At 58.5% G+C, this 25,171-nt stretch overlaps 1 protein-coding gene across 2 annotated transcripts in view; it reads left to right on the top strand.

Moving 5' to 3' along the window:
- The first annotated feature begins 1,030 nt into the window (after window positions 1–1,030).
- The window catches only part of LOC140395731 (monocyte to macrophage differentiation factor-like), a 75,807-nt gene continuing 51,666 nt past the window's right edge, over window positions 1,031–25,171 (top strand). The window contains exon 1 of one of the 2 annotated variants that reach the window (XM_072483877.1): window positions 1,031–1,179. In XM_072483877.1, the coding sequence (XP_072339978.1) occupies window positions 1,148–1,179 (32 nt within the window). In that variant the 5' untranslated portion in view covers window positions 1,031–1,147. The remainder of the gene's footprint in view (window positions 1,180–25,171) is intronic. The other variant, XM_072483878.1, reaches the window with a different exon arrangement.

Here is a 25,171-nt window from a genome sequence, read left to right as displayed (position 1 = left end):
TGGTGAATAGCTTGGCAGAGAGATAAAAGCAAATAACTGCGGATGCTGGAATCTAAAACAAAAACAGAAAATGCTGGAAAATCTCAGCATCTGTGGAGAGACAACGTTTCGAGTCAGGGTGACCCTTTGTCAAAGCTGGAGAGAGCTGGAAATAGATGAGATTCATACTGTTGTTGGGGGAGATTGGAGCAGTGGGGCTGGATAGGGGCCAGCGATAGGTGGAGATTGAGAAAGTGCCGTGGACAGAAAGACAAAAGGGATGTAAATAGTGATGATCCAGCCTAAGACGGGTGCTGATAGTGACATGTTAAGAAATTAGAATGTGTTAATGGCACAACAAAGGAAAATGGAAAGCAGGGAAGGTGGACAGGGCAAAACAGAACTCTGGTCAGAGAGAAAAGCAGTACTTCTTCAGGGTCGACATTCCTGGAAAAGAAGTACAGTGAATTAAACAGGACGATTAAAGCAAATTCTCTCCACAGATACTGTCAGACGTGCTGCAATTGTTCAGTATTTTCTGTTTTTGCTGGTCAGGGAGTTGGTGTTGCCAGTGTCCCCATTCTGCCAGTGGGGAGAGGCGGAGGATTTGGAAGGTGACTGTTCCTTCTTAAGGTATTGAAAGAAAGCACATAGATAAATTCTAAGCAGTGAATGACTGACATCTCCTGGGGCCTCCACTAACAAGTAATGGGGCCTGCTCTGGGGGTCTCCACTACACCCTGCGCTGGTGTCTCCGCTGGATCCTGCGCTGCGGTCTCCGCTGGACCCTGCGCTAGGGTATCCGCTGGAGCCTGCGCTGGTGTCTCCGCTGGATCCTGCGCTGCGGTCTCCGCTGGACCCTGCGCTAGGGTATCCGCTGGAGCCTGCGCTGGGGTCTCCGCTGGACCCTGCGCTAGGGTATCCGCTGGAGCCTGCGCTGCGGTCTCCGCTGGACCCTGCGCTAGGGTATCCGCTGGAGCCTGCGCTGGGGTCTCCTTCACCAAGATGGTGGCGGCGGGCTCGGGCCCGGCTCTCTGCCGCGCATGCGCTCCCGGCGGCGGCTTGGGCATGCGCAGTGCGGCTGGCCAAGCGGGAGCTGCTGTCCGGCCGGGACTGACCCTCAGCCGGGGGCCAGTCAGGGACACCCGGACTCCGGCCACCAGCCGCCATGGGTCACTTCAACCCCATCGCTGCCATCAGGTAGGAAAGCGAGGCTTCCTGAGGGAGGCCCGGCGGACCCCAACTCCCAGAGTGGCGGCGAGGATGGAGCAGATAGTGAGGGAGAGATAGTGAGGGAGAGAGAGAGAGAGGGAATGAGGGGGAGAGAGGGAATGAGGGAGAGAGAGGGAATGAGGGAGAGAGGGAATGAGGGAGAGATAGAGAGGGAATGAGGGAGAGAGAGGGAATGAGGGAGAGAGAGGGAATGAGGGAGAGAGAGGGAATGAGGGAGAGAGAGGGAATGAGGGAGAGAGAGGGAATGAGGGAGAGAGAGGGAATGAGGGAGAGAGAGGGAATGAGGGAGAGAGGGAATGAGGGAGAGAGAGGGAATGAGGGAGAGAGAGGGAATGAGGGAGAGAGGGAATGAGGGGGAGAGAGGGAATGAGGGAGAGAGAGGGAATGAGGGAGAGAGAGGGAATGAGGGAGAGAGAGGGAATGAGGGAGAGAGAGGGAATGAGGGAGAGAGGGAATGAGGGAGAGAGAGGGAATGAGGGAGAGAGAGGGAATGAGGGAGAGAGGGAATGAGGGGGAGAGAGGGAATGAGGGAGAGAGAGGGAATGAGGGAGAGAGAGGGAATGAGGGAGAGAGGGAATGAGGGAGAGAGAGGGAATGAGGGAGAGAGAGGGAATGAGGGAGAGAGAGGGAATGAGGGAGAGAGAGGGAATGAGGGAGAGAGGGAATGAGGGAGAGAGAGGGAATGAGGGAGAGAGAGGGAATGAGGGAGAGAGGGAATGAGGGGGAGAGAGGGAATGAGGGAGAGAGAGGGAATGAGGGAGAGAGAGGGAATGAGGGAGAGAGAGGGAATGAGGGAGAGAGAGGGAATGAGGGAGAGAGGGAATGAGGGAGAGAGAGGGAATGAGGGAGAGAGAGGGAATGAGGGAGAGAGGGAATGAGGGGGAGAGAGGGAATGAGGGAGAGAGAGGGAATGAGGGAGAGAGAGGGAATGAGGGAGAGAGGGAATGAGGGAGAGAGAGGGAATGAGGGAGAGAGGGAATGAGGGGGAGAGAGGGAATGAGGGAGAGAGAGGGAATGAGGGAGAGAGAGGGAATGAGGGAGAGAGGGAATGAGGGGGAGAGAGGGAATGAGGGAGAGAGAGGGAATGAGGGAGAGAGAGGGAATGAGGGAGAGAGGGAATGAGGGAGAGAGAGGGAATGAGGGAGAGAGGGAATGAGGGGGAGAGAGGGAATGAGGGAGAGAGGGAATGAGGGGGAGAGAGGGAATGAGGGAGAGAGGGAATGAGGGAGGGAGAGGGAATGAGGGAGAGAGAGGGAATGAGGGAGAGAGAGGGAGGGAATGAGGGAGAGGGAATGAGGGAGAGAGGGAATGAGGGAGAGAGAGGGAATGAGGGGGAGAGAGGGAATGAGGGAGAGAGGGAATGAGGGAGAGAGGGAATGAGGGAGAGAGGGAATGAGGGGGAGAGAGGGAATGAGGGAGAGAGGGAATGAGGGGGAGAGAGGGAATGAGGGAGAGAGAGGGAGGGAATGAGGGAGAGGGAATGAGGGAGAGAGGGAATGAGGGAGAGAGAGGGAATGAGGGGGAGAGAGGGAATGAGGGAGAGAGGGAATGAGGGAGAGAGGGAATGAGGGAGAGAGGGAATGAGGGGGAGAGAGGGAATGAGGGAGAGAGGGAATGAGGGAGAGAGAGGGAATGAGGGAGAGAGAGGGAATGAGGGAGAGAGGGAATGAGGGAGAGAGAGGGAATGAGGGAGAGAGGGAATGAGGGGGAGAGAGGGAATGAGGGAGAGAGAGGGAATGAGGGAGAGAGGGAATGAGGGGGAGAGAGGGAATGAGGGAGAGAGGGAATGAGGGAGAGAGAGGGAATGAGGGAGAGAGAGGGAATGAGGGAGAGAGAGGGAATGAGGGAGAGAGGGAATGAGGGAGAGAGAGGGAATGAGGGAGAGAGGGAATGAGGGAGAGAGGGAATGAGGGGGAGAGAGGGAATGAGGGAGAGAGGGAATGAGGGAGGGAGAGGGAATGAGGGAGAGAGAGGGAATGAGGGAGAGAGAGGGAGGGAATGAGGGAGAGGGAATGAGGGAGAGAGGGAATGAGGGAGAGAGAGGGAATGAGGGAGAGAGGGAATGAGGGGGGGGATGAGGGAGAGAGGGAATGAGGGAGAGAGGGAATGAGGGAGAGAGAGGGAATGAGGGAGAGAGAGGGAATGAGGGAGAGAGGGAATGAGGGAGAGAGGAATGAGGGAGAGAGGGAATGAGGGGAGAGAGGGAATGAGGGAGAGAGGGAATGAGGGAGGGAGAGGGAATGAGGGGAGAGAGAGGAATGAGGAGAGAGAGGAGGAATGAGGGAGAGGGAATGAGGGAGAGAGGGAATGAGGGAGAGAGAGGGAATGAGGGAGAGAGGGAATGAGGGGGAGAGAGGGAATGAGGGAGAGAGGGAATGAGGGAGAGAGAGGGAATGAGGGAGAGAGGGAATGAGGGAGAGAGAGGGAATGAGGGGGAGAGAGGGAATGAGGGAGAGAGAGGGAATGAGGGAGAGAGAGGGAATGAGGGAGAGAGAGGGAATGAGGGAGAGAGAGGGAGGGAATGAGGGAGAGAGGGAATGAGGGAGAGAGAGGGAATGAGGGAGAGAGGGAATGAGGGGGAGAGAGGGAATGAGGGAGAGAGAGGGGAATGAGGGAGAGAGGGAATGAGGGAGAGAGAGGGAATGAGGGAGAGAGAGGGAGGGAATGAGGAGAGGGAATGAGGGAGAGAGGGAATGAGGGAGAGAGAGGGAATGAGGGAGAGAGGGAATGAGGGGGAGAGAGGGAATGAGGGAGAGAGGGAATGAGGGAGAGAGAGGGAATGAGGGAGAGAGGGAATGAGGGAGAGGGAATGAGGGAGAGAGAGGGAATGAGGGAGAGAGAGAGAGGGAATGAGGGAGAAAGAATGAGGGAGAGAGAGGGAATGAGGGAGAGATGGTGAGGGAATGAGGGGGAGAGAGGGAATGAGGGAGAGAGAGGGAATGAGGGAGAGATAGTGAGGGAATGAGGGAGAGAGAGGGAATGAGGGAGAGGGAGGGAATGAGGGAGAGATAGTGAGGGAATGAGGGAGAGGGAATGAGGGAGAGGGAGGGAATGAGGGAGAGATAGTGAGGGAATGAGGGAGAGAGAGGGAATGAGGGAGAGAGAGGGAATGAGGGAGAGGGAGGGAATGAGGGAGAGGGAGGGAATGAGGGAGAGGGAGGGAATGAGGGAGAGGGAGGGAAAGAGGGAGAGGGAGGGAATGAGGGAGAGGGAATGAGGGAGAGGGAGGGAATGAGGGAGAGGGAGGGAATGAGGGAGAGGGAGGGAAAGAGGGAGAGGGAGGGAAAGAGGGAGAGGGAGGGAAAGAGGGAGAGGGAGGGAAAGAGGGAGAGGGAGGGAAAGAGGGAGAGGGAGGGAAAGAGGGAGAGGGAGGGAATGAGGGAGAGGGAGGGAATGAGGGAGAGGGAATGAGGGAGAGAGAGGGAATGAGGGAGAGGGAGGGAATGAGGGAGAGGGAGGGAATGAGGGAGAGGGAGGGAATGAGGGAGAGAGAGGGAATGAGGGAGAGAGAGGGAATGAGGGAGAGGGAGGGAATGAGGGAGAGAGAGGGAATGAGGGAGAGAGAGGGAATGAGGGAGAGAGAGGGAATGAGGAGAGATAGTGAGGGAATGAGGGAGAGAGAGGGAATGAGGGAGAGAGAGGGAATGAGGGAGAGGGAGGGAATGAGGGAGAGGGAGGGAATGAGGGAGAGGGAGGGAATGAGGGAGAGGGAGGGAATGAGGGAGAGGGAGGGAATGAGGGAGAGAGAGGGAATGAGGGAGAGGGAGGGAATGAGGGAGAGGGAGGGAATGAGGGAGAGAGAGGGAATGAGGGGGAGAGAGGGAATGAGGGGAGAGAGGGAATGAGGGAGAGAAGAGAGGGAATGAGGGAGAGAGAGGGAATGAGGGAGAGAGAGGGAATGAGGGGGAGAGAGGGAATGAGGGAGAGATAGAGAGGGAATGAGGGAGAGATAGAGAGGGAATGAGGGGGAGAGAGGGAATGAGGGGGGAGAGAGGGAATGAGGGAGAGAGGGAATGAGGGAGAGATAGAGAGGGAATGAGGGGGAGAGAGGGAATGAGGGGGAGAGAGGGAATGAGGGAGAGATAGAGAGGGAATGAGGGGGAGAGAGGGAATGAGGGGGAGAGAGGGAATGAGGGAGAGATAGAGAGGGAATGAGGGGGAGAGAGGGAATGAGGGGGAGAGAGGGAATGAGGGGGAGAAAGGGAATGAGGGAGAGATAGAGAGGGAATGAGGGGGAGATAGGGAATGAGGGGGAGAGAGGGAATGAGGGAGAGAGGGAATGAGGGAGAGAGGGAATGAGGGAGAGAGGGAGAGAGGGAATGAGGGAGAGAGGGAATGAGGGGGAGAGAGGGAATGAGGGGGAGAGAGGGAATGAGGGAGAGATAGAGAGGGAATGAGGGGGAGAGAGGGAATGAGTGGGAGAGAGGGAATGAGGGAGAGATAGAGAGGGAATGAGGGAGAGAGGGAATGAGGGAGAGAGGGAATGAGGGAGAGAGGGAATGAGGGAGAGAGGGAATGAGGGTGAGAGAGGGAATGAGGGAGAGAGAGGGAATGAGGAGAGATGGTGAGGGAATGAGAGAGATAGAGAGGGAATGAGGAGAGAGGAATGAGGGAGAGAGGGAATCGAGGGAGAGAGAGGGAATGAGGGGGAGAGAGGGAATGAGGGAGAGAGAGGGAATGAGGGAGAGAGAGGGAATGAGGGGGAGAGAGGGAATGGGTGGGAGAGAGGGAATGAGGGAGAGAGGGAATGAGGGGGAGAGAGGGAATGAGGGAGATAGAGGGAATGAGGGGGAGAGAGGGAATGAGGGAGAGATAGAGAGGGAATGAGGGAGAGAGAGGGAATGAGGGCGAGAGAGGGAATGAGGGAGAGAGAGGGAATGAGGGGGAGAGAGGGAATGAGGGGAGAGGGAATGAGGGGGAGAGAGGGAATGAGGGGGAGAGAGGAATGAGGGAGAGAGAGGGAATGAGGGAGAGAGAGGGAATGAGGGGAGAGAGGGAATGAGGGAGAGATAGAGAGGGAATGAGGGGGAGAGAGGGAATGAGGGAGAGATAGAGAGGGAATGAGGGGGAGAGCAGGGAATGAGGAGAGAGAGGAATGAGGGAGAGAGAGGGAATGAGGGGGAGAGAGGGAATGAGGGAGAGATAGAGAGGGAATGAGGGGGAGAGAGGGAATGAGGGGGAGAGAGGGAATGAGGGGGAGAGAGGGAATGAGGGAGAGATAGAGAGGGAATGAGGGGGAGAGAGGGAATGAGGGGAGAGAGGGAATGAGGGGGAGAGAGGGAATGAGGGGGAGAGAGGGAATGAGGGGGAGAGGGAATGAGGGGGAGAGAGGGAATGAGGGAGAGATAGAGAGGGAATGAGGGGGAGAGAGGGAATGAGGGGGAGAGAGGGAATGAGGGAGAGATAGAGAGGGAATGAGGGAGAGAGGGAATGAGGGAGAGAGGGAATGAGGGAGAGAGAGAGAATGAGGGAATGAGAGGGAGAGAGAGGAATGAGGAGGAGAGAGGGAATGAGGGAGAGAGAGGGAATGAGGGAGAGAGAGGGAATGAGGGAAGAGAGAGGGAATGAGGGGGAGAGAGGGAATGGGGGAGAGAGAGGGAATGAGGGAGAGAGAGGGAATGAGGGAAAGAGAGGGAATGAGGGGGAGAGAGGGAATAAGGGGGAGAGAGGGAATGAGGGGGAGAGAGGGAATGAGGGAGAGAGAGGGAATGAGGGGGAGAGAGGGAATGAGGGAGAGAGAGGGAATGAGGGGGAGAGAGGGAATGAGGGGGAGATAGAGAGGAATGAGGGGGAGAGAGGGAATGAGGGGAGAGAGGGAATGAGGGAGAGAGGGAATGAGGGAGAGAGAGGGAATGAGGGAGAGAGGGAATGAGGGAGAGAGAGGAATGAGGGAGAGAGGGAGGAATGAGGGAGAGAGAGGGAATGAGGGAGAGAGAGGGAATGAGGGAGAGAGAGGGAATGAGGAGAGATAGAGAGGGAATGAGGGAGAGAGAGGGAATGAGGGAGAGAGAGGGAATGAGGGGGAGAGGGAATGAGGGAGAGAGGGAATGAGGGAGAGAGAGGGAATGAGGGGGAGAGAGGGAATGAGGGGAGAGATAGAGAGGGAATGAGGGAGAGAGAGGGAATGAGGGGAGAGGGATGAGGGGGAGATGAGGGAGAGAGAGGGAATGAGGGGAGAGAGAGGGAATGAGGGAGAGAGAGGGAATGAGGGAGAGAGAGGGAATGAGGGGAGAGAGAGGGAATGAGGGAGAGAGAGGGAATGAGGGGGAGAGAGGGAATGAGGGGGAGAGAGGGAATGAGGGAGAGAAGGAATGAGGGAGAGAGAGGGAATGAGGGAGAGATAGAGGAGGGAATGAGGGAGAGAGAGGGAATGAGGGGAGAGAGAGGGAATGAGGGAGAGAGAGGGAATGAGGGAGAGAGAGGGAATTAAGGGGAGAGAGGGAATGAGAGAGAGAGAGGGAATGAGGGAGAGATAGAGAGAGGGAATGAGGGAGAGAGAGGGAATGAGGGAGAGAGAGGGAATGAGGGAGAGAGGGGGAATGAGGGAGAGATAGAGAGAGGGAATGAGGGAGAGAGGGAATGAGGGAGAGAGAGGGAATGAGGGAGAGATAGAGAGGGAATGAGGGAGAGAGGGAATGAGGGAGAGATAGAGAGGGAATGAGGGAGAGAGAGGGAATGAGGGAGAGAGAGGGAATGAGGGAGAGAGGGAATGAGGGAGAGAGAGGGAATGAGGGGGAGAGAGGGAATGAGGGAGAGAGAGGGAATGAGGGAGAGAGAGGGAATGAGGGAGAGAGAGGGAATGAGGGGGAGAGAGGGAATGAGGGGGAGAGAGGGAATGAGGGAGAGAAAGGGAATGAGGGAGAGAGAGGGAATGAGGGAGAGAGAGGGAATGAGGGAGAGAGAGGGAATGAGGGAGAGAGGGAATGAGGGAGAGAGGGAATGAGGGAGAGATGGTGAGGGAATGAGAGTGATGTGAGGGAATGAGGGAGAGAGAGGGAATGAGAGATAGAGAGGGAATGAGGGAGAGAGAGGGAATGAGAGATAGAGAGGGAATGAGGGAGAGATGGTGAGGGAATGAGAGATAGTGAGGGAATGAGTGAGCGATAGTGAGGGATTGAGGGGGAGATGGAATGAGGGAGAGATAGAGAGGGAATGAGGGAGAGATAGAGAGGGAATGAGGGTGAGAGAGAGAGGGAATGAGGGAGAGAGCGGGAATGAGGGAGAGATAGAGAGGGAATGAGGGAGAGAGAGGGCAATGAGGGGGAGATAGTGGGGGAATGACGGAGAGAGAGGGAATGAGGTGGGAGGGGAATGACGGAGAGAGGGAATGAGGGAGAGAGAAAGAGAGGGAATGAGGGAAAGGTAGGGAATGAGGGAGTGATAGAGAGGGAATGAGGATGAGATGGAGAGAATGAATGAGGGGAAGATAGAGAGAGAATGAGGTAGAGAGGGAATGAGGGAGAGATAGAGAGGGAATGAGGATGAGTTGGAGAGAATGAATGAGGGGGAGATAGGGAGAGAATGAGGTAGAGAGGGAATGAGGGAGGGAATCAGTGGGGAAAGACGAGAGAAGATACGGTAAGAGGGTGGGGGAAGATAAGAGGGGAATGGGAATGGGTGAGGGGAGAAAGGGAATGGGTGAGGGGGAAGGGAATGGGTGAGGGGAGAAAGGGAATGGGTGAGGGGAGAAAGGGAATGGGTGAGGGGGAAGGGAATGGGTGAGGGGGAAGGGAATGGGTGAGGGGGGATGAGATGTGGGGAAGGCTAATGGGGATGGTGTGAACAGGGCAAGGGGAATTTTGGTGGGAGGGACTGAGGGGAATATGGGGGAGTGAAGGAGAATGGGGGGAAATGGGGCTGGCTGAAGGAGAAGAGGGGGAATGGGGAAGAGGAGGACGAAGTGGGGGAATGGGGAAGGGGAGGAGGATCATGGTTGATCATCCACCGCAGTAACCTGTTTGCTTGAAATGAAATGAAATGAAAATCGCTTATTGTCACAAGTAGGCTTCAAATGAAGTTACTGTGAAAAGCCCCTAGAAAAGATGGCAAGCCAATTTAATGCTGCCTGCTGATTCAGTTGGTCTCTGTGCGAACCATGCCATTTATTGGCTGCAAGCAGTGCACCTAATCATAATAATAATCATTATTGTCATAAGTAGACTTACATTGACACTGCAATGAAGTTACTGTGAAAAGCCCCTAGTCGCCACATTCCAGGGCCTGTTCGGGGAGACTGGTACGGGAATCAAACTTTGCTGCTGGCCTGCCTTGGTCTGCTTTCAAAGCCAGCTTGCCCCCCAACTCCTTTGATCCCTTTAGCCCAAAGTGCTGAATCTAATTCCTTCTTGAAAACATCAAATGTTCTGGTCTCTACCATGACCTGAGGTGTGGGGGATGGAAGGGAGGGGGATGGAAGGGAGGGGGATGGAAGGGAGGGGGATGGAAGGGAGGGGGGGTGGGGGGGGATGGAAGGGAGGGGGATGGAAGGGAGGGGGGTGGAGGGGGATGGAAGGGAGGGGGTGGGGGGGGATGGAAGGGAGGGGGGTGGAGGGGGATGGAAGGGAGGGGGTGGGGGGGGATGGAAGGGAGGGGGGTGGGGGTGGATGGAAGGGGAGGGGGGATGGGGGGTGAAGGGAGGGGGAGGGGGGTGGGGGTGGATGGAAGGGCGGGGGAGGGGGGTGGATGGAAGGGAGGGGGAGGGGGGTGGGGGTGGATGGAAGGGAGGGGGAGGGGGGTGGGGGTGGAGGGAAGCGAGGGGGGTGGGGGTGGAGGGAAGCGGTGGGGGTGGGGGTGGAGGGAAGCGAGGGGGGTGGGGGTGGAGGGAAGCGGTGGGGGTGGGGGTGGAGGGAAGCGAGGGGGGTGGGGGTGGGGGTGGAGGGAAGCGAGGGGGGTGGGGGTGGAGGGAAGCGGTGGGGGTGGAGGGAAGTGAGGAGGTGGGGGTGGAGGGAAGTGAGGGGGTGGGGGTGGAAGGAAGTGAGGGGGTGGGGGTGGAGGGAAGTGAGGGGGTGGGGGTGGAGGGAAGTGAGGGGGTGGGGGTGGAGGGAAGTGAGGGGGGTGGGGGTGGAGGGAAGTGAGGGGGTGGGGGTGGAGGGAAGTGAGGGGGTGGGGGTGGAGGGAAGTGAGGGGGTGGGGGTGGAGGGAAGTGAGGGGGTGGGGGTGGAGGGAAGTGAGGGGGGGTGGGGGTGGGGGTGGAGGGAAGTGAGGGGGTGGGGGTGGAGGGAAGCGAGGGGGGTGGGGGTGGAGGGAAGCGAGGGGGGTGGGGGTGGAGGGAAGCGAGGGGGGTGGGGGTGGAGGGAAGCGAGGGGGGTGGGGGGAAGCGAGGGGGGGTGGGGGTGGAGGGAAGCGAGGGGGGTGGGGGTGGAGGGAAGCGAGGGGGGTGGGGGTGGAGGGAAGCGAGGGGGGTGGGGGTGGAGGGAAGCGAGGGGGGGTGGGGGTGGAGGGAAGCGAGGGGGGTGGGGGTGGAGGGAAGCGAGGGGGGGTGGGGGTGGAGGGAAGCGAGGGGGGTGGGGGTGGAGGGAAGCGAGGGGGGGTGGGGGTGGAGGGAAGCGAGGGGGGTCGGGTGGAGGGAAGCGAGGGGGGTGGGGGTGGAGGGAAGCGAGGGGGGTGGGGGTGGAGCGAAGCGAGGGGGGTGGGGGTGGAGGGAAGCGAGGGGGGGTGGGGGTGGGGGTGGAGGGAAGCGAGGGGGGTGGGGGTGGAGGGAAGCGAGGGGGGGTGGGGGTGGAGGGAAGCGAGGGGGGGTGGGGGTGGAGGAAAGCGAGGGGGGTGGGGGTGGAGGGAAGCGAGGGGGGTGGGGGTGGAGGGAAGCGAGGGGGGTGGGGGTGGAGGGAAGCGAGGGGGGGTGGATGTGGAGGGAAGCGAGGGGGGTGGGTGTGGAGGGAAGCGGTGGGGGTGGAGGGGGGTGGGGGTGGAGGGAAGCGAGGGGGGTGGGGGTGGAGGGAAGCGAGGGGGGGTGGGGGGTGGAGGGAAGCGAGGGGGGGTGGGGGTGGAGGGGGGTGGGGGTGGAGGGGAGCGAGGGGGGTGGGGGTGGAGGGAAGCGAGGGGGGTGGGGGTGGAGGGGGGTGGGGTTGGAGGGAAGCGAGGGGGGTGGGGGTGGGGGTGGAGGGGGGTGGGGTTGGAGGGAAGCGAGGGGGGTGGGGGTGGAGGGAAGCGAGGGGGGTGGGGTTGGAGGGAAGCGAGGGGGGTGGGGGTGGAGGGAAGCGAGGGGGGTGGGGGTGGAGGGAAGCGAGGGGGGTGGGGGTGGGGGTGGGGGTGGAGGGAAGCGAGGGGGGTGGGGGTGGAGGGAAGCGAGGGGGGTGGGGGTGGGGGTGGAGGGAAGCGAGGGGGTGGGGGTGGGGGTGGAGGGAAGCGAGGGGGCTGGGGGTGGAGGGAAGCGAGGGGGAGGGGGGTGGGGGTGGAGGGAAGCGAGGGGGGTGGGGGTGGGGGTGGAGGGAAGCGAGGGGGGTGGGGGTGGGGGTGGAGGGAAGCGAGGGGGGTGGGGGTGGGGGTGGAGGGAAGCGAGGGGGGTGGGGGTGGAGGGAAGCGAGGGGGGTGGGGGTGGAGGGAAGCGAGGGGGGTGGGGGTGGAGGGAAGCGAGGGGGGTGGGGGTGGAGGGAAGCGAGGGGGGTGGGGGTGGAGGGAAGCGAGGGGGGTGGGGGTGGAGGGAAGCGAGGGGGGTGGGGGTGGAGGGAAGCGAGGGGGGTGGGGGTGGAGGGAAGCGAGGGGGGTGGGGGTGGAGGGAAGCGAGGGGGAGGGGGGTGGGGGTGGGGGTGGAGGGAAGCGAGGGGGAGGGGGGTGGGGGTGGGGGTGGAGGGAAGCGAGGGGGTGGGGGTGGGGGTGGAGGGAAGCGAGGGGGGTGGGTGTGGGGGTGGAGGGAAGCGAGGGGGGTGGGGGTGGAGGGAAGCGAGGGGGTGGGGGTGGAGGGAAGCGAGGGGGAGGGGGGTGGGGGTGGGGGTGGAGGGAAGCGAGGGGGTGGGGGTGGGGGTGGAGGGAAGCGAGGGGGGTGGGGGTGGAGGGAAGCGAGGGGGAGGGGGGTGGGGGTGGGGGTGGAGGGAAGCGAGGGGGTGGGGGTGGGGGTGGAGGGAAGCGAGGGGGGTGGGGGTGGAGGGAAGCGAGGGGGGTGGGGGTGGAGGGAAGCGAGGGGGTGGGGGTGGAGGGAAGCGAGGGGGGTGGGGGTGGAGGGAAGCGAGGGGGGTGGGGGTGGAGGGAAGCGAGGGGGGTGGGGGTGGAGGGAAGCGAGGGGGGTGGGGGTGGAGGGAAGCGAGGGGGTGGGGGTGGAGGGAAGCGAGGGGGGTGGGGGTGGAGGGAAGCGAGGGGGGTGGAGGGAAGCGAGGGGGGTGGGGGTGGAGGGAAGCGAGGGGGGTGGGGGTGGAGGGAAGCGAGGGGGGTGGGGGTGGAGGGAAGCGAGGGGGGTGGGGGTGGGGGTGGAGGGAAGCGAGGGGGGTGGGGGTGGGGGTGGAGGGAAGCGAGGGGGGTGGGGGTGGGGGTGGAGGGAAGCGAGGGGGGTGGGGGTGGAGGGAAGCGAGGTGGGTGGGGGTGGAGGGAAGCGAGAGGGGTGGGGGTGGAGGGAAGCGAGGGGGGTGGGGTGGAGGGAAGCGAGGGGGGTGGGGGTGGAGGGAAGCGAGGGGGGTGGGGGTGGAGGGAAGCGAGGGGGGTGGGGGTGGAGGGAAGCGAGGGGGGTGAGGGTGGAGGGAAGCGAGGGGGGTGGGGGTGGAGGGAAGCGAGGGGGGTGGGGGTGGAGGGAAGCGAGGGGGGTGGGGGTGAGGGTGGAGGGAAGCGAGGGGGGTGGGGGTGGAGGGAAGCGAGGGGGGTGGGGGTGGGGGTGGAGGGAAGCGAGGGTGGTGGGGGTGGGGGTGGAGGGAAGCGAGGGTGGTGGGGGTGGGGGTGGAGGGAAGCGAGGGGGGTGGGGGTGGAGGGAAGCGAGGGGGGTGGGGGTGGAGGGAAGCGAGGGGGGTGGGGGTGGAGGGAAGCGAGGGGGGTGGAGGGAAGCGAGGGGGGTGGGGGTGGAGGGAAGCGAGGGGGGTGGGGGTGGAGGGAAGCGAGGGGGGTGGGGGTGGAGGGAAGCGAGGGGGGTGGGGGTGGAGGGAAGCGAGGGGGGTGGAGGGAAGCGAGGGGGGTGGAGGGAAGCGAGGGGGGTGGGGGTGGAGGGAAGCGAGGGGGGTGGGGGTGGAGGGAAGCGAGGGGGGTGGGGGTGGAGGGAAGCGAGGGGGGTGGGGGTGGAGGGAAGCGAGGGGGGTGGGGGTGGAGGGAAGCGAGGGGGAGGGGGGTGGGGGTGGAGGGAAGCGAGGGGGTGGGGGTGGGGGTGGAGGGAAGCGAGGGGGGTGGGGGTGGAGGGAAGCGAGGGGGTGGGGGTGGAGGGAAGCGAGGGGGGTGGGGGTGGAGGGAAGCGAGGGGGGTGGGGGTGGAGGGAAGCGAGGGGGGTGGGGGTGGAGGGAAGCGAGGGGGGTGGGGGTGGAGGGAAGCGAGGGGGTGGGGGTGGAGGGAAGCGAGGGGGGTGGGGGTGGAGGGAAGCGAGGGGGGTGGAGGGAAGCGAGGGGGGTGGGGGTGGAGGGAAGCGAGGGGGGTGGGGGTGGAGGGAAGCGAGGGGGGGTGGGGGTGGAGGGAAGCGAGGGGGGTGGGGGTGGGGGTGGAGGGAAGCGAGGGGGGTGGGGGTGGGGGTGGAGGGAAGCGAGGGGGGGTGGGGGTGGGGGTGGAGGGAAGCGAGGGGTGTGGGGGTGGAGGGAAGCGAGGTGGGTGGGGGTGGAGGGAAGCGAGAGGGGTGGGGGTGGAGGGAAGCGAGGGGGGTGGGGTGGAGGGAAGCGAGGGGGGTGGGGGTGGAGGGAAGCGAGGGGGGTGGGGGTGGAGGGAAGCGAGGGGGGTGGGGGTGGAGGGAAGCGAGGGGGGTGGGGGTGGAGGGAAGCGAGGGGGGTGGGGGTGGAGGGAAGCGAGGGGGGTGGGGGTGGAGGGAAGCGAGGGGGGTGGGGGTGAGGGTGGAGGGAAGCGAGGGGGGTGGGGGTGGAGGGAAGCGAGGGGGGTGGGGGTGGGGGTGGAGGGAAGCGAGGGTGGTGGGGGTGGGGGTGGAGGGAAGCGAGGGTGGTGGGGGTGGGGGTGGAGGGAAGCGAGGGGGGTGGGGGTGGAGGGAAGCGAGGGGGGTGGGGGTGGAGGGAAGCGAGGGGGGTGGAGGGAAGCGAGGGGGGTGGGGGTGGAGGGAAGCGAGGGGGGTGGGGGTGGAGGGAAGCGAGGGGGGTGGGGGTGGAGGGAAGCGAGGGGGGGTGGGGGTGGAGGGAAGCGAGGGGGGTGGAGGGAAGCGAGGGGGGTGGAGGGAAGCGAGGGGGGTGGGGGTGGAGGGAAGCGAGGGGGGTGGGGGTGGAGGGAAGCGAGGGGGGTGGGGGTGGAGGGAAGCGAGGGGGGTGGGGGTGGAGGGAAGCGAGGGGGGTGGGGGTGGAGGGAAGCGAGGGGGTGGGGGTGGAGGGAAGCGAGGGGGGTGGGGGTGGAGGGAAGCGAGGGGGGTGGGGGTGGAGGGAAGCGAGGGGGGTGGGGGTGGTGGGGGTGGAGGGAAGCGAGGGGGGTGGGGGTGGAGGGCAGCGAGGGGGGTGGAGGGCAGCGAGGGGGGTGGGGGTGGAGGGTAGCGAGGGGGGTGGGGGTGGAGGGAAGCGAGGGGGGTGGGGGTGGAGGGAAGCGAGGGGGGTGGGGGTGGAGGGAAGCGAGGGGGGTGGGGGTGGAGGGAAGCGAGGGGGGTGGGGGTGGAGGGAAGCAGGGGGGTGGGGGTGGAGGGAAACGGTGGGGGTGGAGGGAAGCGAGGGGGGTGGGGGTGGAGGGAAGCGAGGGGGTGGGGGTGGATTAAAGCGAGGGGGGTGGTGGTGGAGGGAAGCGAGGGGGGTGGGGGTGGAGGGAAGCGAGGGGGGTGGGGGTGGAGGGAAGCGAGGGGGGTGGGGGTGGAGGGAAGCGAGGGGGGTGGGGGTGGAGGGAAGCGAGGGGGGTGGGGGTGGAGGGGAGCGAGGGGGGTGGGGGTGGAGGGAAGCGAGGGGGGTGGGGGTGGAGGGAAGCGAGGGGGTGTGGGGGAGGGAAGCGAGGGGGTGGGGGGAGGGTGGCGTGGGGGGAGGGAAGCGAGGGGGGTGGAGGGAAGCGAGGGGGGTGCGGGGGAGGGAAGCGTGGGGGGGGAGGGAAGCGAGGGGGGTGGGGGTGGAGGGAAGCGAGGGGGGTGGGGGTGGAGGGAAGCGAGGGGGGTGGGGGTGGAGGGAAGCGAGGGGGGTGGGGGCGGGGGTGGAGGGAAGCGAGGGGTGTGGGGGTGGAGGGAAGCGAGGGGGGTGGGGGTGGAGGGAAGCGAGGGGGGTGGGGGTGGAGGGAAGCGAGGGGGGTGTGGGGGAGGGAAGCGAGGGGGGTGGGGGTGGAGGGAAGCGAGGGGGGTGGGGGTGGAGGGAAGCGAGGGGGGTGGGGGGGAGGGAGGCGTGGGGGAGAGGGTGGCGTGGGGGGAGGGAAGCGAGGGAAGCGTGGGGGGGGAGGGAAGCGTGGGGGGGGAGGGAAGCGTGGGGGGGAGGGAAGCGAGGGGGGTGGGGGGAGGGAAGCGGGGGGTGGTGGGGGGGGAGGGAAGCGAGGGGATGTGGTGTAGGGAAGCGAGGGGGTTGGGGGGGGGGAGGGAAGCGAGGGGATGTGGTGTAGGGAAGCGAGGGGGTCGGGGAGGGAAGCGAGGGGGTCGGGGGAGGGAAGCGGGGGTGGTGGGGGGGGAGGGAAGCGAGGGGATGTGGTGTAGGGAAGCGAGGGGGTCCGGGGGAGGGAAGCGAGGGGGTTGGGGGGGGGGTGAGGAAAGCGAGGGGATGTGGTGTAGGGAAGCGAGGGGGTCGGGGGAGGGAAGCGAGGGGGTCCGGGGGAGGGAAGCGAGGGGGTCCGGGGGGAGGGAAGCGAGGGGGTGGGGGGTAGGGAAGCGAGGGTGTGAGGGTAGGGAAGCGAGGGGGTGGGGGGTAGGGAAGCGAGGGGGTGGGGGGGCAGGGAAGCGAGGGGGTGGGGGGGCAGGGAAGCGAGGGGGTGAGGGGCAGGGGAGCGAGGGGGTGGGGGGCAGGGAAGCGAGGGGGGTGGGGGGGGGCAGGGAAGCAAGTGCAGAAGGGAATTAAATTTTAAAAACGGGTCAGTTTATTTGTTAATTTTGGGATATTGAATCAAGAAAACTGAATAGAGTTGAGATACAGACGGTCTAATGAAATGGGCCTGCTCCTGTGTACCTCAAGGGGATTTCTGTTTAAACACATCTTGAGAAGCATGTATTGGCCTGTGAGGGTTGTACATGGATTCTTCACAGTGACACTGGTTCGAGCCTGTGATTAGAGGATTATCAGTTGCTAATTTCTGGGAACATTGTTCTTATTTTTCAATTCATTTGTGTCCTTTTCTCACTTGATGCAAACTAGCTGTGAGCTGAAGCTAACCACACTCCCCATTTACTATGTGTTACGTGCAGTGCTAGTATTTGTGGCTGCTGCTTTCGTGTGTCATATCCTGCGGAAGCCCATTTCCATCACCTAAATAGGAACCATGTGCATTTGTTATAATCTTAACTACATCAACTTGACATTACTGACACTTGCAATCCACTCAACCTTTTGGTCTAGAAGCATGTTTTGTTTAGAATTGATTCCACGTGGCCCCGTTGTATCTCTGAAGGGGTAATTCCTCTCAAGGTGTCAGCGTTACTTTGTCTCAGAAGAAAACCTTCACCCGCACTAATTTCTCGGTAATTACCTTCCTGTGTGATGTATCCGCAGGTTTTGTTTAAATAGTATATCAGTGTGAAGACGCATAATGCTCCAAGGAGAACAGGGAAGCTTAATTAGTTCCAGAAGCCACCTATTTCATGTTTATCATTGGTATGTCATGGAACCACCTGTATATTTCTTTAGGGTTAATGTTGTGAATGTGTTCTTGGCTGTTCTCTCCCTCTCTTTCACTGAGCAGATTATTCTGAGATATTGTATTTGACCAACTTGTTCTGACACCATTGCTGAACATCGCTTTGCTGCTCCATTGGCTGTAGCGTCTTCAGTTGCCTTCCTATTCTTTGGAATACACACAGATGTTAACGAATGAGAATGGCTCATTGTGCCTGCTCTCCGAATGAGCAGCTCACCTGTTCCCCCACCCTCTCCCAGTAACTTCTGCTATTTCGCATTTCGTAACTCTGCACATTCTTCCTTTTCAGATAACAATCTAATTCCCTTTTGAATGCTTCAATTGAACAAGCCTCTACCACACTCAGGCAGCATTTTCCAGATCCCTAACTACTCGCTTCGTGAACAAGTTTTTCTCCACATCATCTTTTCTTCCTTTACTAATTATTTTAAATTTGTGCCCTTTCACCAGTTTCTCCCAACTCTGCCCAGACCCTCAAGATTTATCAGCCTTCTTTTTCCCAAGGAAAAAAATCCTAACTTCTTCAATCTATCTTCATAACTGAAATTCCTGATCTGAACCTCCTTTTTCAAAACTAATCTCATCCAGACCCACTTCTTTTACCAAACTTTTGATTGTCTTCCCAATCTATCCTTTATGACCAGGCCTCAATGTTCTGCATACTATTTTTGAAATGCCTTGAGGTGTTTCTTTATATTAAAAGTCCTAAAATATTGGTTAGTGTAGGAGTGGTTGGGGTGAGGGAAAGAAAGGAACGAGGGGTAGGAGAGGAGGATGCTATGGTTACAGTGCTATTATGGGGTACAAATAAGGATGAAAGAATTCGGAGTTATTGGAAAGTTGGGGTGAAATTGGAAAAGATAACATCATAAAGAACAAAGAAAAATTACAGCACAGGAACAGGCCCTTCAAAGACTGGAGAGGAAAGTGAGAGTGGAGGTGGGATTTGCAAGTGTGGATGGGAGTGGGTGGATAGGTTGTTTAAGGTTGAGGTGATATTGAGGGGAAGTTGTTGCTAATTTGGTGTTGTCTCCTAATTTGGCTCTGTTTAATCACGTTTGCTCTAGAGTCGCCAGGTATCTTTCGACACCGCCACAAGGTTCAGAACCGAATACTGATCAATGACTCGATACACCAGTTAGCAAGTTCAAAAGCAATGCTCATTTATTTACACACAGTCAAATCTACTCATGCATAAACTCTACAAACTAAACTATCGCTATTACTAAAGCCTATGCTTAGCTTCGGGTGCCCACTCAGTCAGAGGAATAATGGCCGTTGCTCAGTTCTGAGGCTGCTGGGTTGAGCTGTTTACAGGATAACAACTAGGAGCGTCTATCTCGTAGCGTGCGTTGACTTGGGACTTACTTGGTCTGATGTAGCTGCTAGGCAGGTCTCCCTCTTCACTGGGAGCCAGAGCCAAAGGAGGAAGTTTCTCCCTCGGGCAATACCTTTTATACTAAAAAGGGCTTCGCGCGCTTTTGGGCGGGCCTTGAACTTGGCCTCAATTAATTGGGCCTTTCCCAATCATTCTTTTTTAAAAAAATATATATTTTATTCAAAATTTTTTGGCCAAACATAACAGTACATAGTTTTTCTTTTGAACAACAACAAAGCAATATAAATAACCGTGGCCAATTTTAAACAAATAAATAAATAATATATAAACAAAACCAAGTGGCAACTGCCTTGTCAAAAATAGTTACTCTCCAAAGATACAATCCAACAATCCAATATACATTACCTATAACAAGTGTCTATACATATACAATGACATCCCTGAGAGTCCGTCCGGTCCCTCCCCCCCCTCCCCCCTCGGTTGCTGCTGTTGTCTTCTTCTTTTCCATTCCCTCTATCTTTCTGTGAGGTAGTCGACGAACGGTTGCCACCGCCTGGTGAACCCTTGAGCCGAACCTCTTAATACGAACTTGATCCGTTCTAGCTTTATAAACCCTGCCATGTCGTTTATCCAGGTCTCCACACCCGGGGGTTTGGCTTCTTTCCACATTAACAATATCCTGCACCGGGCTACTAGGGACGCAAAGGCCAAAACAACAGCCTATCTCGCCTCCTGCACTCCCGGCTCTTCTGCAACCCCAAATATAGCCAACCCCCAGCTTGGTTCGACCCGGACCCCCACCACCTTCGAAAGCACCTTTGCCACCCCCACCCAAAACCCCTGTAGTGCCGGACATGACCAGAACATGTGAGTGTGATTCACTGGGCTTCTCGAGCATCTCCCACACCTATCCTCTACCCCAAAAAATCTACTGAGCCGTGCTCCAGTCATATGCGCCCTGTGTAGAACCTTGAATTGTATCAGGCTTAGCCTGGCACACGATGACGATTAGTTTACCCTACGTAGGGCGTCAGCCCACAGCCCCTCCTCAATCTCCTCCCCCAGCTCTTCTTCCCATTTCCCTTTCAGCTCATCTACCATGATCTCCCCCTCGTCCCTCATTTCCCTATATGTGTCCGACACCTTACCATCCCCCACCCATGTCTCTGAGATCACTCTATCCTGCATCTCCTGCGTCGGGAGCTGCGGAAATTCCCTCACCTGTTGCCTCGTGAAAGCCCTCAGTTGCATGTACCGAAATGCATTCCCTTGGGGCAACCCATATTTTTCGGTCAGCGCACCCAGACTCGCAAACGTCCCATCTACGAACAGATCTCTCAATTGTACTACCCCAGCTCTTTGCCATGCTCCAAATCCCCCACCCATTCTCTCCGGAACAAACCTATGGTTATTTCTTATCGGGGACCGCACCGAGGCTCCCGTCTTTCCCCTATGCCGTCTCCACTGCCCCCAAATTTTCAATGTGCCCACCACCACTGGGCTTGTGGTGTATTTCCATTGAAACACCATTGAAACATTGGCGGCCCAGTAATAGTCGTTTAGGCTCAGTAGTGCCAACCCCCCCCCCCCCCCCCACCACCGTCCCTGCTACACTGCAAAAATCCCCTCCTCACTCTCGGGGTCTTCCCGGCCCACACAAAACCCATGATACTCTTCTCGATTCTCTTGAAAAAAGCCTTCGTGACCACCACCGGGAGGCACTGAAACACAAAAAGGAATCTCGGGAGGACCACCATTTTAACCGCCTGCACCCTACCTGCCAGTGACAGGGACACCATGTCCCATCTCTTAAAGTCCTCCTCCATCTGTTCCACCAACCGCGTTAAATTAAGCCTGTGTAATGTACCCCAATTCTTGGCTATCTGGATCCCCAAGTACCGGAAGTCCCTTGTTACCTTCCTCAACGGTAAATCCTCTATTTCCCTGCTCTGCTCCCCTGGATGCACCACGAACAACTCACTTTTCCCCATGTTCAATTTATACCCTGAAAAATCCCCAAACTCCCCAAGTATCCGCATTATCTCTGGGATCCCCTCCGCCGGGTCCGCCACATACAGAGATACCCGGTGTTCTTCTCCTCCCCTGAGTACTCCCCTCCACTTCCTGGAACCCCTCAAATGCTATGGCCAGAGGCTCAGTCGCCAGTGCAAACAATAACGGGGACAGAGGACATCCCTGCCTCGTCCCTCTATGGAGCCGAAAATAATCAGACCCCCGTCCATTCGTGACCACGCTCGCCATCGGGGCCCTATACAGCAACTGTACCCATCTGATATACCCATCTCCAAAGCCAAATCTCCTCAGCACCTCCCACAAGTAATCCCACTCCACTCTATCAAATGCTTTCTCGGCATCCATCGCCACCACTATCTCCGCTTCCCCCTCTGGTGGGGGCATCATCATTACCCCTAGCAGCCTCCGTATATTTGTGTTCAGCTGTCTCCCCTTCACAAACCCAGTTTGGTCCTCATGAACCACCCCCGGGACACAATCCTCTATCCTCGTTGCCATTACCTTAGCCAGAATCTTAGCATCCACATTCAGGAGGGAAATGGACCTATAGGACCCGCATTGCAGCGGGTCTTTTTCCTTCTTTAGGAGGAGCGATATCGATGCCTCTGACATAGTCGGGGGCAGCTGCCCCCTTTCCCTAGCCTCATTAAAGGTTCTCATCAGTAGCGGGGCCAGCAAGTCCATATATTTCCTATAAAATTCCACTGGGAATCCGTCTGGTCCCGGGGCCTTCCCCGCCTGCATGCTCCCAATCCCTTTCACTACTTCCTCCGTCTCAATCTGTGCTCCCAGTCCCGCCCTCTCCTGCTCCTCCACCTTAGGAAATTCCAGCTGATCCAGAAAGCACATCATTCTCTCCTTCCCTTCCGGGGGCTGAGCTTCATATAATCTTTCATAAAATGCCTTGAACACTCCATTCACTCTCTCCGCTCCCCGCTCCATCTCTCCCACCTCATTTCTCACCCCCCCTATCTCCCTCGCTGCTCCCCTTTTCCTCAGTTGGTGGGCCAGCAACCTGCTCGCCTTCTCCCCATATTCGTACTGTACACCCTGTGCCTTCCTCCATTGTGCCTCTGCATTACCCGTAGTCAACAAGTCAAATTCTACCTTTGCCTTTCCCTGTACAGTCCCTCCTCCGGTGCCTCTGCATATTGTCTGTCCACCCTCAAAAGTTCTTTCAACAACCGCTCCCTTTCCCTACCCTCCTGCTTTCCTTTATGTGCCCTGATAGATATCAGCTCCCCTCTAACCACAGCCTTCAACGCCTCCCAGACCACTCCCACCTGAACCTCCCCATTGTCATTGAGTTCTAAGTACCTTTCAATACACCCCCTCACCCTTAAACACACCCCCTCATCTGCCAATAATCCCATGTCCATTCTCCAGGGTGGGTGCTGTTCTTTTTCCTCCCCTATCTCCAGGTCCACCCAATGTGGAGCGTGGTCCGAAATAGCTATAGCCGTGTACTACGTCCCCGTCACCTTCGGGATCAGTGCCCTTCCCAAAACAAAAAAGTCTATCCGTGAATAGACTTTGTGGACATAGGAGAAAAACGAAAACGCCTTACTCCTAGGTCTACTAAATCTCCAGGGGTCTACTCCTCCCATCTGCTCCATAAAGTCCTTGAGCACCCTAGCTGCAGTCGGCCTCCTTCCGGTCCTGGACCCCGATCTGTCCAGCCCTGGGTCCAGCACCGTATTAAAATCTCCACCCATTACCAACTTTCCCGCCTCTAGGTCCGGGATGTGTCCCAACATACGCCTCATAAAATTGGCATCATCCCAGTTCGGGGCATATACGTTCACTAAAACCACCGCCTCCCCTTGCAATCTGCCACTCACCATCACGTATCTGCCCCCACTATCCGCCACTATGGTCTTTGCCTCAAACATTACCCGCTTCCCCACTAATATAGCCACCCCCCTGTTTTTTGCGTCTAGCCCCGAATGAAACACCTGCCCCACCCATCCTTTGCGAAGTCTGACCTGGTCTATCAATTTCAGATGCGTCTCCTGCAGCATAACCACATCTGCCTTAAGTTTTTTTAGGTGTGCGAGTACCCGTGCCCTCTTAATCGGCCCGTTCAGCCCTCTCACATTCCACGTGATCAGCCGGGTTGGGGGGCTCTTTACCCCCCCCCTTGTCGACTAGCCATCTCCTTTTTCAATCCAGCTCCTCACCCGGTTCCCACGTAGCCGTATCTCCCCCCAACGGCGCCCTCCCGCCCCGACCACCCCACCCTATACCAGCTCCCCCTTCTCCCCAGCAGCAGCAACCCAGTTAACCCCCCCCCCCCGCTAGATCCCTTTCTAGCGTAATTGCAGCCCCCATGTTGCTCCCAGAAGTCAGCAAACTCTGGCCGACCTCGGCTTCCCCCCGTGACCTCGGCCCCCACTGTGCGAGGCCCCCTCCTTCCTGCTTCCCTGTTCCCGCCATGATTACCATAGTGCGGGAACAAAGCCCGCGCTTCCCATTTGCCCCCGCCCCCAATGGCCGGCGCCCCCAGCTCCTCATCCTCCCTCCGCCCCCCTCCCCCACGACATGGGGAAACGAGAAAAGTTACAGGGTCGCAGGATTAACAACTTGGGAAATCATCTCTTCCCCCATTTCCCCCCCCTTCACCCCACGTAGTCACCCCACCACTTTGTCCCAAACGTTCTTTTTCTAGCCCGCTTATTCCAGATTCTCCTCGACAATAAATGTCCACGCCTCTTCTGCCATTTCAGAGTAGTGGTGTTTCCCTTGCTGTGTGACCCACAGTCTTGCCGGCTGCAGCATTCCAAATTTAACCTTCCTTTTGTGCAGCACCGCCTTGGCCCGATTAAAGCTTGCCCTCCTTCTCGCCACCTCCGCACTCCAATCTTGATATATGCGGATCACCGTGTTCTCCCACCTACTGCTCCGGGTTTTCTTTGCCCATCTGAGGACCATCTCTCTGTCCTTATATCGGAGAAATCTCACCACTATGGCTCGAGGAATTTCTCCAGCCCTCGGTCTTCGCGCCATAACTCGATAAGCTCCCTCCACCTCCAACGGGCCCGTCGGGGCCTCCGATCCCATTAACGAGTGAAGCATCGTGCTCACATATGCCCCGACGTCCGCCCCTTCTGCACCTTCAGGAAGACCAAGAATCCTTAAATTCTTCCTCCTCGCATTATTCTTCAGCACCTCCAGCCTTTCCACACACCTTTTGTGTTGTGCCTCGTGCATCTCTGTCTTCACCACCAGGCCCTGTATTTTGTCCTCATTCTCAGCAGCCTTTGCCTTCACGACCCGAAGCTCCTGCTCCTGGGTCTTTTGCTCCTCCTTTCGCCCTTCAATCGCCTGTAATATCGGGGCCAACAGCTCCTTCTTCATCTCCTTTTTGAGCTCTTCCACGCAGCGCCGCAGGAACTCTTGTTGGTCAGGGCCCCATATTAAACTGCCACCTTCCGACGCCATCTTGCTTTGTGCTTGCCTTCCTGGCCGCTGCTCTAGAGGATCCACCGCAATCCGGCCACTTTCCTCTCCTTTTTCCATCCGTATCCAGGGGGGATTCCCTTCTGGTTTACCGCACAGTGTTTTTAGCCGTTAAAATTGCCGTTGGGGCTCCTATTAAGAGCCCAAAAGTCCGTTCCTCCGGGAGCTGCAGAAACGTGCGACTTAGCTGGTCATCGCCGCACCCGGAAGTCTTCCCAATCATTCTTATCGATCTTCCTCCAATAGAGGGGTGGGTTCCCTGGTTGCTGGGCGTGTCCTGGGTGGCCGTTGGTCAGCTTTGTTTTAGTCTCTTCTGGCGCCGGGGTGTCTGCCTTAACATTGTTTATCTAAATGTTTCCCTTTTGTCCCCGGAGATGGCTCATTAGTATGTAGATGGCTTAGTAGTTTCTGTTCTGTCTGAGAGCTACGGTTCTAATCAACAGACAGACCTTGCACCTGCTTGTTTCTCAGTATTGTCCAATTTTCCCTGCAGTCTTTGCAAGTGTCCATTTTGTAATCGGGACGTGGCCACCCCTGATGGCTACAAAGTAGAGAGGGTAGTGTTAGAAAGTGTAGGGTGGTATTACATCAAGGCACATTGCTATGAATAGCAATGTACTGAATTAACTCTTGTATTCCTTGACCTCATGGGATGAGAGAGTGTGGAGACAATGGCAGCTTTGTATCTAGTCCCTCACGGCCACTTTCATTATGAGAGGCTGACCCAGTCAGAGAAAAGACAAACAATATCGTTCTTGGACAAGATTTGTGCAATTAAATATTTACCTTTTAAAAGATTAAAGGAATGTGTACAGAAAAGACTTTTCAGTATTTTGATATTCGGTAATGGTGTGTGGAAAAACCACAACAAAGTACTTTGTTTTTTTTAAAACAATTATTGCCAGTGTTTCCTTTGTATCGCAAAGGTTAATCCCTCATGGAAGAATTGTTTCTGTCAACAAATAGGCTTAATGGGTGCAAGAGGGATATGTTAATTAACCATGACAAAGTTTGTAACACAATCTGATCTCAGGGGCACGTTTCATCAACAGATTAAAAAACAGCTGGCAGCAGTTCCTGTAAATGCATCTTTGGGAATATGGGGAGAAGATGGTGCAATGGTATTTTCACTGGGCAAGTAATCTTTAGGCCCAGACTAATGCTCTTGGGACACAGGCTTGTATCCCACTGTGGCAGCTAAATGTCCTTGAGAAGGTGATGAGCAACCTTGAACCTCTGCAGTTAGGGAGTCCTGATTGTGTACATTGAAGA

The sequence above is a fragment of the Scyliorhinus torazame genome, chromosome 18 (assembly GCF_047496885.1).
Source record: "Scyliorhinus torazame isolate Kashiwa2021f chromosome 18, sScyTor2.1, whole genome shotgun sequence".
NCBI lineage: Eukaryota > Metazoa > Chordata > Chondrichthyes > Carcharhiniformes > Scyliorhinidae > Scyliorhinus > Scyliorhinus torazame.
Note: the sequence above shows the minus strand (reverse complement) of the source record. Positions and strands in the feature narration are given on the sequence as shown.